This window comes from Aethalodelphis obliquidens, unplaced genomic scaffold (assembly GCF_003676395.1).
Source record: "Aethalodelphis obliquidens isolate GAN/ISIS:26980383/991018 unplaced genomic scaffold, ASM367639v1 scaffold68, whole genome shotgun sequence".
Classification (NCBI taxonomy): domain Eukaryota; kingdom Metazoa; phylum Chordata; class Mammalia; order Artiodactyla; family Delphinidae; genus Aethalodelphis; species Aethalodelphis obliquidens.
The window spans coordinates 2,563,044-2,578,844 of NW_020838012.1; the positions used below are offsets into that span (position 1 = coordinate 2,563,044).

The 15,801-nt window shown below is 33.6% G+C and overlaps 1 protein-coding gene across 1 annotated transcript in view; it reads right to left on the reverse strand.

The window, feature by feature from the left end:
• CNBD1 (cyclic nucleotide binding domain containing 1) overlaps positions 1-15,801 on the reverse strand; it is a 387,744-nt gene that overhangs the window by 103,633 nt on the left and 268,310 nt on the right. The window contains 1 exon segment of the mRNA XM_027089778.1: positions 13,473-13,618. Coding sequence (XP_026945579.1) covers positions 13,473-13,618 — 146 coding nt within the window.

Consider the following 15,801-nt stretch of genomic DNA (forward strand, 5'->3'; position numbering starts at 1 on the left):
TTCCTTCCTTCCTTCCTTCCTTCCCTCCCTCCCTCCCTCCCTCTTTCTTTCTTTCTTTCTTTCTTTCTTTCTTTCTTTCTTTCTTTCTTTCTTTCTTTCTTTCTTTTTTTCTTTCTTTCTTTCTTTCTTTCATTTTCTCCCTTTTATTCTGAGTCGTGTGGATGAAAGACTCTTGGTGCTGCAGCCAGGAGTCAGTGCTGTGCTTCTGAGGTGGGAGAGCCAACTTCAGGACACTGGTCCACAAGAGACCTCCCAGCTCCACATAATATCAAGCAGCAAAAATCTCCCAGAGATCTCCATCTCAACACCAGCAAGTCAACCCAGGTTCACTCAACGACCAGCAAGCTACAGTGCTAGACACTCTATGCCAAACAAATAGAAAGACAGGAACACAACCCCACCCATTAGCAGAGAGGCTGCCTAAAATCATAAAAAGTCCACAGACACCCCAAAACACACCACCAGACGTGGACCTGCCCACCAGAAAGACAAGATCCAGCCTCCTCCACCACAACACAGGCACTAGTCCCCTCCACCAGAAAGCATACACAACCCACTGAACCAACTTTAGCCACTGGGGACAGACACCAAAAACAACGGGAACTATGAACCTGCAGCCTGCAAAAAGGAGACCCCAAACACAGTAAGATAAGCAAAATGAGAAGACAGAAAAACACACAGCAGATGAAGGAGCAAGATAAAAACCCACCAGACCTAACAAATGAAGAGGAAATAGGCAGTCTACCTGAAAAAGAATTCAGAATAATGGTAGTAAACATGACCCAAAATCTTGGAAATGAATAGAGAAAATGCAAGAAACATTTAACAAGGACCTAGAAGAACTAAAGTTGAAACAAACAGTGATGATCAACCCAATAAATGAAATGAAAAATACTCTAGATGGGATCAATAGCAGAATAACTGAGGCAGAAGAACGGATAAGTGACCTGGAAGATAAAATAGTGGAAATAACTACTGCAGAGCAGAATAAAGAAAAAAGAATGAAAAGAACTGAGGACTGTCTCAGAGACCTCTGGGACAACACCAACCACACCAACATTCGAATTATAGGGGTTCCAGAAGAAGAAGAGAACAAAAAAGGGACTGAAAAAATATTTGAAGAGATTATAGTTGAAACCTTCCCTAATATGGGAAAGGAAATAATTAATCAAGTCCAGGAAGCACAGAGAGTCCCATACAGGATAAATCCAAGGAGAAATACTCCCAGACACATATTAATCAAACTGTCAAAAATTAAATACAAGGAAAACATATTAAAAGCAGCAAGGGAAAAACAACAAATAACACACAAGGGAATCCCCATAAGGTTAACAGCTGATCTTTCAGCAGAAACTCTGAAAGCCAGAAGGGGCTGGCAGGACATATTTAAAGTGATGAAGGAGAAAAACCTGCAACTAAGATTACTCTACCCAACAAGGATCTCATTCAGATTTGATGGAGAAATTAAAACCTTTACAGACAAGCAAAAGCTGAGAGAGTTCAGCACCACCAGAACCAGCTTTACAACAAATGCTAAAGGAACTTCTCTAGGCAAGAAACACAAGAGAAGGAAAAGACCTACAATAACGAACCCAGAACAATTTAGAAAATGGGAATAGGAACATACATATCGATAATTACCTTAAATGCAAATGGACTAAATGCTCCCACCAAAAGACACAGATTGGCTGAATGGATACAAAAACAAGACACATATATATGCTGTCTACAAGAGACCCACTTCAGACCTAAATACACAACAGACTGAAGGTAAGGGGATGGAAAAAGTTATTCCATGCAAATGGAAACCAAAAGAAAGCTGGAGTAGCAATTCTCATATCAGACAAAATAGACTTTAAGATAAAGACTATTAGAAGAGACAAAGAATGATGTTACATGATTATCAAGGGATGGATCCAAGAAGAAGTATAACAGTTGTAAATATTTATGCACCCAACATAGGAGCACCTCTATACATAAGGCAAATACTAACAGCCATAAAAGAGAAAATCGATAGTAACACATTCATGGTAGGGGACTTTAACACCCAACATTCACCAATGGACAGATCATCTAAAATGAAAATAAATAAGAAAACACTAGCTTTAAATGATAAATTAAACAAGATGGACTTAATTGATATTTATAGGACATTCCATCCAAAAACAACAGAATACATATTTTTCTCAAGTGCTCATGGAACATTCTCCAGGATAGATCATATCTAGGGTCACAAATCAAGCCTTGGTAAATTTAAGAAAATTGAAATTGTATCAAGTATCTTTTCCATCCACAATGCTATGAGACTAGATATCAATTAAAGGAAAAGATCTGTAAAAAATACAAACACATTGAGGCTAAACTATACACTACTTAATAACGAAGTGATCATTGAAGAAATCAAAGAGGAAATAAAAAATACCTAGAAAAAAATGACAATGGAGACACGATGAACCAAAACCTATAGGATGCAGCAAAAGCAGTTTTAAGAGGGAAGTTTATAGCAATACAATCCTACCTTAAGAAACAGGAAACATCTCAAATAAACAATCTAACCTTGCACCTAAAGCAATTAGAGAAAGAAGAACAAAAAAACCCAAAGTTAGCAGAAGGAAACAAATCATAAAGATCAGATCAGAAAAAAATGAAAAAGAAATGAAGGAAATGATAGCAAAGATCAATAAAACTAAAAGCTGGTTCTTTGAGAAGATAAACAAAATTGATAAACCATTAGCCAGACTCATCAAGAAAATAAGGGAGAAGACTCAAGTCAATAGAATTAGAAATGAAAAAGGAGAAGTAACAACTGACACTGCAGAAATACAGAGGATCATGAGAGATTACTACAAGCAACAATATGCCAATAAAATGGACAACCTGGAAGAAATGGACAAATTCTTAGAAATGCACAAACTGCCTAGACTGAATCAGGAAAAAATAGAAAATATGAACAGACCAGTCACAAGCACTGAAATTGAAACTGTGATTAAAAATCTTCCAACAAACAAAAGCCCAGGACCAGATGGCTTCACAGGTGAATTCTATCAAACATTTAGAGAAGAGCTAACACCTATCCTTCTCAAACTCTTCCAAAATATAGCAGAGGGGGGAACACTCCCAAACTCATTCTACGAGGCCACAATCACCCTGATACCAAAACCAGACAAGGATGTCACAAAGAAAGAAAACTACAGGCCAATATCACTGATGAACATAGATGCAAAATCCTCAGCAAAATACTAGCAAACAGAATCCAATAGCACATTAAAAGTATCATAGACCATGATCAAGTGGGGTTTATCCCAGGAATGCAAGGATTCTTCAATATATGCAAATCAATCAACGTGATACACCATATTAAGAAAGTAAAAGAGAAAAACCATAAGATCATCTCAATAGATGCAGAGAAAGCTTTCGACAAAATTCAACACCCATTTATGATAAAAACACTGCAGAAAGTAGGCATAGAGGGAACTTTCCTCAACATAATAAAGGTCATATATGACAAACCCACAGCCAACATCGTCTTCAATGTGAAAAACTGAAAGCATTTCCACTAAGATCAGGAACAAGACAAGGTTGCCCCCTCTCACCACTCTTATTCAACATAGTTTTGGAAGTTTTAACCACAGCAATCAGAGAAGAAAAGGAAATAAAAGGAATCCAAATTGGTAAAGAAGTAAAGCTGTCACTGTTTGCAAATGACATGATACTATACATAGAGAATCTTAAAGATGCTACCAGAAAACTACTAGAGCTAATCAATGAATTTGGTAAAGTAGCACGTTACAAAGTTAATGCACAGAAATCTCTGTCATTCCTATATGCTAATGATGAAAAATCAGAAACTGAAATCAAGAAAACACTCCCATTTACCATTGCAACAAAAAGAATAAAATATCTAGGAATAAACCTACCTAAGGAGTCAAAAGACCTGTATGCAGAAAATTATAAGACACTGATGAAAGAAATTAAAGATGATACAAATAGATGGAGAGATATACCATGTTCTTGGATTGGAAGAATCAACATTGTGAAAATGACTCTACTACCCAAAGCAATCTACAGATTAAATGCAATCCCTATCAAACTACCACTGGAAGTTTTCACAGAACTAGAACAAAAAATTTCACAATTTGTATGGAAACACAAAAGAGCCCGAATAGCCAAAGCAATCTTGAGAATGAAAAACAGAGCTGCAGGAATGAGGCTCCCTGACTTCAGACTATATACTACAAAACTACAGTAATCGAGACAATATGGTACTGGCACAAAAACAGAAATATAGATCAATGGAACAGGATAGAAAGCCCAGATATAAACCCACACACATATGGTCACCTTATCTTTGATAAAGGAGGCAGGAATGCACAGTGGAGAAAGGACAGCCTCTTCAATAAGTGGTGCTGGGAAAACTGGACAGGTACATGTAAAAGTATGAGATTAGATCACTCCTTAACACCATACACAAAAATAAGCTCAAAATAGATTAAATACCTGAATGTAAGGCCAGAAACTATCAAACTCTTAGAGAAAAACATAGGCAGAACACTCTATGACATAATTCACAACAAGATCCTAGAGAAATGGAAATAAAAACAAAAATAAGCAAATGGGACCTAATGAAACTTCAAAGCTTTTGCACAGCAAAGGAAACCATAAACAAGATGAAAAGACAACCCTCAGAATGGGAGAAAATATTTGCAAATGAAGCAACTGACAAAGGATTAATCTCCAAAATTTACAAGCAGCTCATGGAGCTCAATAACAAATAAAAAAAAAAAATCTAAAAATGGGCAGAAGACATAAATAGACATTTCTCCAAAGAAGATATACAGACTGCCAAAAAATATATGAAAGAACTCTCAACATCATTAATCATTAGAGAAATGCAAATCAAAACTACGATGAGATATCATCTCACACCAGTCACAATGCCCATCATCAAAAAATCTAGAAACAATAAATGCTAGAGAGGGTGTGGAGAAAAGGGAACACTCTTGCACTGCTGGTGGGAATGTGAATTGGTACAACCACTATGGAGGTTCCTTTAAAAACTACAAGTAGAACTACCATATGACCCAGCAATCCCACTACTGGGCATATACCCTGAGAAAACCATAAATCAAAAAGAGTCATGTACCAAAATGTTCATTGCAGCTCTATTTTCAATAGCCAGGGGATGGAAACAACCTACATGTCCATCATCGGATGAATGGATAAAGAAGATGTGGCACATATATACAATGGAATATTACTCAGCCATAAATAGAAACGAAATTGAGCTATTTGTAATGAGGTGGATAGACCTAGAGTCTGTCATACAGAGTGAAGTAAGTCAGAAAGAAAAAGACAAATACCGTATGCTAACACATATATATGGAATTTAAGAAAAAAAATGTCATGAAGAACCTAGAGGTAAGACAGGAATAAAGACACAGACCTACTAGAGAATGGACTTGAGGATATGGGGAGGGGTAAGGGTAAGCTGTGACAAAGCGAGAGAGTGGCGTGGACATATATACACTACCAAGCGTAAAATAGATAGCTAGTGGGAAGCAGCTGCATAGCACAGGGAGATCAGCTGGGTGCTTTGTGACCACATAGAGGGGTGGCATAAAGAGGGTGGGAGGGAGGGAGACGCAAGAGGGAAGAGATATGGGAACATATGTATATGTATAACTGATTCACTTTGTTATAAAGCAGAAACTAACACACCATTGTAAAACAATTATACTCCAATAAAGATGTAAAAAAAAAATAAAAGGGAAATTATTCATTAGTAGGAAAAAGTGTTGTTTTCAGTATATATCCTACTTCATATTGTTACTCACCACAATCTGTCATCTGATCCCATTACATAAAGTTCCACTATGTTACTGTAGATCTAGCAGATTTATTCATTTGTGAGCATTTTGAATGAAACATAAATCAGTTTTTTTTTCTTCTGAAGCCTGTCATTTTTGAGAAGAAGATCTTTGGAAATGGATGGTGTTTCTCCATTTCTCAGTCCTTTACATTTCTTCAAAGGATCAGAGCAAATTGTTCAAGCGCTGTGAGAAGAACTTTTCTTTCAATTTGCTTATTAACTTGCTGTAAATAGAAACTTTACAAATTGATTTTAATGCACAGTTGTGTTTCTGTTTTATTCCCTATGACATGCCAACTTCTTGCCTTCTCTGCTTTTTTCTAAACTGAGTCCTTACTAGTGGGTTTCTTTTGGTTACCATCTATACATCATGACTATAGGAGATTGATTTTTTATTTTTGTCTCCTCTAAAGCAAGGGTTGCGTTTGTTTGGATGCCGGGGCTTAAAATAGATTCTTCCTGGGTAGCACAATATCACTTATTAAACTTCTAATCTGTGTGTCAAGGGCACTGTGTAAACATCGCTTTTGTTTTTTAATTTTATTTTTTGAGAAAATAATATATTTTATTTTTTTAACATCTTTATTGGAGTATAATTGCTTTATATTGTTGTGTTAGTTGCTGCTGAATAACAAAGTGCATCAGCTATACGTATACATATATCCCCATGTTACCTCCCTTTTGTGTCTCATTCTCACCCTATGCCAGCCCTCTAGGTGGTTACAAAGCACGGAGCTGATCTCCCTGAGCTATGCAGCTGTTTCCCACTATCTATTTTACATTTGGTAGTTTATATATGTCCATGCCACTCTCTTACTTCGTCTCAGCTTACCCTTCCCCCTCCCTGTGTCCTCAAGTCCATTCTCTACGTCTGCATCTTTATTCCTGTCCTGCCCCAAGGTTCTTCAGAACCTTTTTTTTTTTTTTTTAGATTCCATATATATGTGTTAGCATACAGTATTTGTTTTTCTCATTCTGGCTTACTTCACTCTGTATGACAGACTGTAGGTCTCCCCACTTCACTACAAATAACTCAATTTCATTTCCTTTTTTGGCTGAGCAATATTCCATTGTATATATGTGCCATGTCTTCTTTATCCATTCATCTGTTGATGGAAACTTAGGTTGCTCCCATATCCTGGTTATTGTAAATAGTGCTGCAATGAATATCTTGGTACTCCAAAGAAGATGTACAGATTGCCAACAAACACATGAAAGGATGCTCAACATCACTAATCATTAGAGAAATGCAAATCAAAACTACAATGAGGTATCACCTCACACCAGTCAGAATGGCCATCATCAAAAAATCGACAAACAATAAATGTTGGAGAGGGTGTGGAGAAAATGGTACCCTCTTGCACTGTTAGTGGGAATGTAAATTGATATATCCACTATGGAAAACAGTATAGATGTTCCTTAAAAATCTAAAAATAAAACTAACATATGACCCAGAAATCCCACTACTGGTCATATACCCTGAGAAAACCACAATTCAAAAAGAGTCATGTACCAGAATCATTGCTTTTTAATAGCTATTGTGTGAGCTGTATGAGAACTATATTGTAATAAGTACACTGTGTAGGGAAAAGATAATAATAGTTTGTAAGACTAGTAATGGTCTTGAGAAATTACATAGAGAAGAAGACAAGTTGGGGAAAGGGTGTATTCTAATATATACATTTATATTCTGTTTGTTTGTTTTTTTTTTAAATAGAGTAACTGACACTTCTTAGTATAGAATAAGAGCTATGGAAAGAAATCCACTGTGGGAAATAATTTTATTGCAAGGGTTGTTAGTTACTTACCCAATATAAAATCTTTCCTTTTCCTTTAGTAACAAAACCACAATTTTATGGGGTGTTGTATGTGCCAGTTTAAAAATTGAATTTCCCAGAAACTCTTACTTGTGTGGCCACGTGACATCATTCTGATTGATAAAACATTGAGAGTATCTTTGCTTTCCACATACGCACACCACCCCTTCCCTGCTACCTAGAACAGTGATAGGATATTGGAGCTGAAGCAAGCATCTTACAATTAAGGAAAATGCAAGGAGAATTTCAGAGGCCTCACCTGAGACCATGTGACCTCTCATTATGTAACATAAACAAACCTGAAAGTTTTTATAAACTAGTGTCCTCTAGTTCTCTATTACTCACACTGAACACAATTTCTGTGTGGATATTTTTGGAATTTCACTTAACTCTATCCATAAAACATGTTCACCTTACTGATGAATATAACTATTCAATTCCTCTAGAGAAAATCTTCCTTCAGCCTTGGCCCAGTGACAGTGAATTTGACTGAATTTCTGCTTACAATGCATTAATTTTCACATTTACTTTATAAAAATATCTATAATATTAAGGAGGCCGTTAAGGAATGTAAGTAATATAGGGAATTTGAGATCCATAGAAAAAATTTTTGGTCAGAAAGTATCTCATAAATATTCAAATTACTTTTAAAAGCAGTCAAATAAAGCTATTCTGGAAGCTGCTAACTCCATTTATATAAAAGATGATGACTGTATTTGAAACGGTAAAGGGGGCTGTATTTTAAAAGAAAAACTTTTATTAATATTAGATAACATTTTCCCTTTTTTATTGAGGTATATAGTTGATGTACAATATTATATAATTTTCAGATGTACAGCATAGTGACTTACGATTTTTAAAGGTTATATTCTATTTCTAGTTACTATAAAATATTGATTATATTCCCTGTGTTGTACTATATATCCTTGTAGCTTATTTATTTTATACAAAGTAGTATGTACCTCTTAACCCCATATCACTATCCTATCTTACCCCTCTCCCCTTTCTTCTCCCCACTGGTAACCACTAGTTTGTTCTCTATATCTGTGATCCTTTTTCTTTTTGTTATATTTTTTAGATTTCACATATAAGTGATATCATATAATATTTGTCTTTCCTGCTCTGACTTATTTCACTTAGCATAGTAACCTCCAACTCCATCCATGTTATTGCAAATGGCAAAATATTATTTTAATGGCTGAATAGTATTCCATTGTGTGTGTGTTTGTATGTTTGTGTATATATATATATATATATATATATATATATCACATCTTCTTTACTCATTCATCTATAGACAGACACTCAGGTTCCTTCCATATTTTGGCAATTGTAAATAATGCTGCTAGGAACATGGTGCAGTGTTCAAATTAGTATTTTCAAATTAGTGTTTTGGTTTTTTTTTTTTTTTTTGGATAAATACTCAGAAGTGGAACTGCTGGGTCTTATAGTTTCTTGAGAAATTGCCATACTGTTTTACATAGTGGCTGCACCATTTTGCATTCTTACTAACAGTGTACAAAGGTTCCCTTTTCTCCACACCCTTGCCAACATTTGTTATTTCTGGTCTCTTTAATGATAACCATTGTAGTTTTAACTTACAGTTCCTGACAGTTAATGATGTTGAGCATGTTTTCCTGTGCTTGTTGTCCATCTGTATGTCTTCTTTGGAAAAATATCTATTCGAGTTTTCTGCTCATTTTTTTAATTGGGTTGTTTCTTTATTGATGTTGAGTTGTATGAGCTACTTAAATATTTTAGATAGTAACTCCATTTATATAACAGTCATATTATTTGAAAAATTTTCTCCCATTCAGTAGGTTGTCTTTTTGTTTTGTCAGTTGTTTCCTTTGCTGTGCAAAAGCTTTGAAGTTTGATGAGGCTCCATTTGTTTATATTTGCTTTTATTTCCTTTGCTTTAGGAGACAGATTCAAAAAAAAATTGCTGCAATTTATATCAAAGAGTGTTCTGCTTATGTTCTCTTCTAGGAATTTTATGGTTTCCAGTCTTACATTTAGGTATTTAGGTAGATACCATTTTAAATGGTTTACTGTATATTGATTACTTTTTCTTTTTAAAATAAGGTACTATACATGGATCAAGGGCTGGTTTAGGAGACCTGGATTTAGTCCAATTGTTGTGTTCATTATGTAATCTTGGGAGAGTCATATATTCCTAGGTTCAACTTCCAATTCAAAAATTGTCATGCTAGGTCAAATTATCTACATGTATTAAATGTTTTATTTTGCTGGTTATTCAGTGAATATAATACATTTTTAGGTTGTTGGAATTACTATTAAAAAACTTAAATAAATTATAAATTTCAAAATGAATATAAATAATGAAAATTATACCGATGGAAAGATTATTTGTAAAAATTTTGGCTGACTTTAATTAATGAACTTTTAGAAATACAGATGAACAACACTTACCTAATTACAATATTTAAATTAGTTAAAAATACTTAAAATCTCATATTAAATCTCCAGAAAAATGTTTTAAGTGTTTACCTACATTTTGAGGTCCCAAGTCCATTTCTACTTTCCCCTATCCAAGAGATGATTGTGAAGTTTTGAGAAAGTTAATGCAGTTTTCAAGGATGAATCTTCATGAACCATAGGGAACACCTCAGTGCAGTGAAAGCATATCCACACATAGAATCAATATACACTCTTCAAGGCCATGTTTGCCTTTAAGGGAGCCATGGTCTTTATAGTAGGACTAAATATTTTATTACTTCTATTGTAAAAGCATGTTGTTTGGACTATGGTTAATTTATATATGGAAAAGATGCCCACTAAATTTTTCATGAGGTTTAGCTACTGTGTTTTTATATGTTATATGAAATTTAAACCATGACAGAAAATAAAGTCTATGCAGGCTAAGAAATGTTAAAGTTTTAGTAATCAAAAAATATTTTTCATCATTAAAAATATAGTATTTTTTAAATGAGGAGTTACAGTGTTTTTGAGATATAACCTCATAAAAAAGTAAGAGTAAAATGATAAAATGAAAGAAATAGGAGAGAAATAACACTGCAAGACTCAGTGGACTTCAAGTAAAGAAAACAGTAAACAAGATATATATATATTAAAAGACAAAAACCCGTATATCAGTCATTTCATAGAAATATTTCAAGGTTAATATACAGGCAGATATTAAAGAATTTTTTATCTGGTATCTAATTCCTGGTTCTAATTCCTGATTCTTTTAGCTCTCTGAGCTTTATGTTATCAATCATAAAAATATCCTCTGCCCAGGCCATAAAATGAGATCCAATGAAAAACTCTTGAGATAATTTGAATTAAGTAAACTATATCTATTAAGTAAACTATATCTATACATCTATATGGCATATAGAGTTTACCATACGTAATATATATTGTATAAAGTATTTTATTATAGTGATATAAGTAAGCTTTATATATAGTCATCTTATAGTAATCATGTTTTAGTACCATTTTCACTTAAACTAGAAATATGTAGGTGTGTTATGCAGTATTTGAAATCATAAAATTGTTATCCTTGTTAGTATTTTATTGTTTAAGAAAACAATGCACGAGAGGCTGAGTAATGGTAAGTTTAAGATTCTGTCTTAAATAATGAAGTTCCAAAGAACTTATGGCCAGAAAAGAGACCAGAAGGTGCAAACAGCTGTGTGGATTGCAGGAAAGAAACCAAAGCCTCAGCAGCAGATTGAAAGTCAGCAGCATGGTGATGAGGAGTTACTAGGGGGAATACTTTAAATAACAGCAGAGGGAGGGAAATGCATCCATGAATAAAGAAAAGGGAAAAAGAAAGACACCTGGTTGGACTTGTTTTTTAAGTTGGATGAACAAAGAGATTTACAAAGATCAGATATTTAATGAATTGACTGCTGTGATAGTGAAACAGATCTGAGCTGTCAGAATTAGATGTCTTAAAACTCAAAAGAAGGGTTGCAGCACAGGTAGGTGTAAACACAGAGAATTCCAAAATTTTTTAATGTGTTTGAAAATATGCATTATTGAAATATGAATTGCAAAGCCTTATTTAGTATAAATGATCAAATTAAAGTTGATATTTGTCAAGGGTTGAAAGTTCATATTTTAATAGTTAATCACACATGTTTTTAAGATACCTTGAGAATACATTTTCTTTTAATTTTAGTTTCTAAGCTTTCTGAAAAAAATAAATAACTACTTACAAACACTAACACATAAATATACATTCATTGTGGAAAATTCAACACAAATATATGTAGAAGAAAGAGTTAACTGTTCCCCTTCACTGTTCCTCAATTCCTCTCCCCTGAATGAAGGTAACAATTTTTTAAATATATATTTTTGTAGTATCCTTCTGGATCTACTTCTATGTAGTTTTTACTGTGTATTTTTATATGTATATACATGCACATATAATTTCAGGTTTTATATTATATTATTTATATAATTCTGCAATTGTTCTGTTTTTATTATCCTTAATAAGTTTCTACATCACTGTATATAAATCTACCTCATTCTTTTTAACCCTGACTAGAATTGTAGAGAATAAGTGTATCACAATATATTCTGTCTTCTATTAAAGGATACTTCGGTTGCTTACATATTTTTTACCATAAAAAGTATAATTCCAGAAATTTATGATAGAATGAATTAATTTTTTAATTACTATCCTCAAGCTAATGACAAAACCCTGTTGAATGTTTGTTCTTTCTTCCCTTTCAGAATCATTTATCCTCTGCAAAACTCCTATGATTTAATTTTCACTGCTTGATGTTGGATTAAATGAAACTAATTATGAGAGAGGACTGTTGCGGAAACTGAAAATATGTAAGTATTTTCAATAGACACATGTTCTCCAAAATTCCAGTTTTATTTCAAATGCCATGATCCTGATGAACCACTTTATAAAAACAGTGGCATAGTGAACGGAGAATAATTTAGCATTAAGGCTAAAGTGTGATTGAAATTCAGTTCTAATCAGGACCACTCCACATGACATTTTGTGCTTTAGGGTCCTCATCTGTAGAGAATAATAATAATATCTACTTTTATTTGATACTGTGTGGAATAAATAAGGGATGTTCCTCACCCAAAGGTGTATTAAATAAATTTAGTTCCTTTTTTTCTGATAGGCACTCAGTAAATGCAAAAAAATGATGTTGAAGTCTGTTGGTTTAGGTTTGTGTGTGACTCTGTGTGTTGTTTATTTATATGCCACCCCCCAAAAAATTAAAATACAAAATACTTCTATTAATGCATCCAATATATCCTTAGTAAAGGGACTAGAAATTAAAATTGGGAAACTAAACTAAAATCTATCTGAAGAGTTTTTTTCTCAGTATCTGGATCAGTCAAATAATCACTTTGACCACTTGCTGTCTTAACCATGAAAACCAAAGCTAGATTGTTATTAAATGTGTATATCAACGAGTGACTTTCAAAGTGTGGTGCGCAGACTAGCAGCATCCTCTGGAATGTTATTAGAAATGCAAACTAAGCTCCATCCAAAACCTACTGAACCAGAAACTTTAGGGGTTGAATACAGCAACACATTTCAGTGTGTCCTCTGGGGGATTCTGATGCATGCTCAAAGTCGAGAAACACAACTGTATATCTTTAAAACATAAATACTAAAATGTGAAATGTTATTCATTTCACTACTTATAACTTTACAAATGAAATACATCCAAACAGTACATTTTAACATGTCAAGTGAAATTATGAATATTATAATGATAGAGAACTCAAAATAGTGATACACATTTGGTCTTGCCAAATTTCCCTCCAGATTAGTCTGTTACATGTGCTTCTTTTTACCCAGGTTTCAGAAATGACATTCTTACTAAATGTTTTCAGATGCTCATCAATTAGATGAGAGGTTAAATCTGGAATTGTTCTCAGCATCTTCCACACAGCGTTGTGTTCAAATAGCGTCCTGTGAATGGGCCTTAAAAAAAAGATTGCAATGATGTGTTAGTTTCTGCTTTATAACATAATGAATCAGTTATACATATGTTCCCATATCTCGTCCCTCTTGCGTCTCCCTCCCTCCCACCGTTGTTCACCAAATTGTTATCCTCTTGCTCCCTGGGCACACAGTTATATGACATATTCAAGCCTTCCTTGAACTTAGATACAGCTATATGAAACTGAGTTCTGTTCAATAGAATATGGGCAGCAGTGATGCCTGACATTTCCACGCCTATCCTTTAAAAGATCTCTCCTGTGTACAACCATCCATTCTCTTTTCCTATCCATTGGCTAAATGGGGGGACTCCAAGAACTCAGAGAAGGGAAGAGGTGAAAGAGGCAGAATGATCTAGGTCCTTGAGTTGCCATTTGGATGAGAAGTGACCAACAATGAGTTGACTATTGACTATTAAATAAACTGTAAATGTGTTAAGGCTCTGGAAAAAAAAAAAGATTGCACACTGAGAGACTACCACATAAATACAAAGAAACAAACAAACCAAAAAATCCTCAATTTTTGAGCTTCCAAATTTGTATTTCCATTTTTTTTCAGCATTGCTAAGGATAAGTGATGATGGTCTCTTTTGTCTTAGTAATCTTTATAATTTGTTCTCTTTCCAAGATAAAGAGGTACCTCCATGAAACTTTAAACTTTAGGATATTACATAGTGCCTTTACCTTCTTTTTATATAAAACTCAGTGCTTCAATTTTAAGATTATATCTCTCATTATTAGTCATTATAATAATAAAAACCTCTTTTAGACAATAAAATGATTGATGTCTTATTTTATTCTTGATTTTTAGGTACTATTAAAGTTAGAGCAAATGAATATGTAATTTAACATTTGAGAATATAAATTTTAAGTGAAAAGATGCATATGTAATTTTAAATAAAACATAGTTTTCTTATGATGGATGATACTTATTTACTTTTAATCATTAAATTCACTATTTAATAAATATAATACCATAATCAAGAAACAAAATTCATGTTGATTCTAAGTTTTCAAGGGACTAACCCGCTACCATGCCATTGTTAAATGTTCAGTATTTTTAAAAAATCTATTGTGAAAAATCAGTTTAGTAGTAGATAGGGAATTCAGAGTACTCACATATATGTAGGTTTGACAGAAACAGTCCCAGTTTAGGCGTGATATTCTGTTGGTTCATCTGTTATGCCTGTGTTTATGTGTGCATGTTTACTGATCACATTATAAATTTTTTTTTTTTTGGTATTGTGTGTTGTAGCAAAAAAAAAAGTTGGAAAAGCACTAATTTAGTAGATAATTTTAAGAAATACTTTTGAGAAAACTAGCTCCCCACTTAATATCATTTAAAAGTGTGTACTTCAGATGTAATAATAAAGAATTAGTATTCAGAAATGGCATGGTATTATAACCAAATCCTAAAAAAAATGTCATTGATTTAGCAACCAAACAGGGGATGACAAGGAAATAATATCACAGATTTTTAAATGGACATACATTTTTAGTGGCAAAACATTTGAAATATCAGTTGCCTGAAATAATTTGGAAGGTAGACCAAGTGCCTAAGAAACCAACTGCTTCACAGAAAATAGTTGGAAAAAGTTAAAAAGTTATTGGGTTTTGTTTGCTTAATGTAAGTTGTTCGTAGCAATGTATTATTAGCTGGATAAAACTGACCAGTTATCAAACATAAATGAAAAGGAATAGAGAAGATCCAGAAATGTGTGGCATGATTTTAAAAGCCATGTCATTAGATGAATATAATAGTCATTTTTACCTGTATGGATGAGTAGACTAATGTTTTTCATCAAATTGGGAAGTTTTGGTTATTCTTTCTTCAAATATTCTCTGTCCCTTTTCTCTCTTCTCTCCTTCCGGGATTCCCATTGTGTTGATTCTGGTATACTTGGTGGTGTCCCATAGGTCTCTGAAGCTCTGTCCATGTTTTTCATTCTTATTCTTTCTCTTCTCTGACTGGATAATCTTAATTGATATATCTTCTTCAAGTTTGCCAAACTTTTCTTCTGCCAGATCAAATCTGTTGTTGAACCTCTAGTGAAGTTTTTATTTCAGTTATTGTACTTTTTAACTCCATAATCTCTATTTGGATCTTTTTTTGCAGTTTCTTTTTATTGATATTATCTATGTGGTAAGACATTATTGTCATACTTT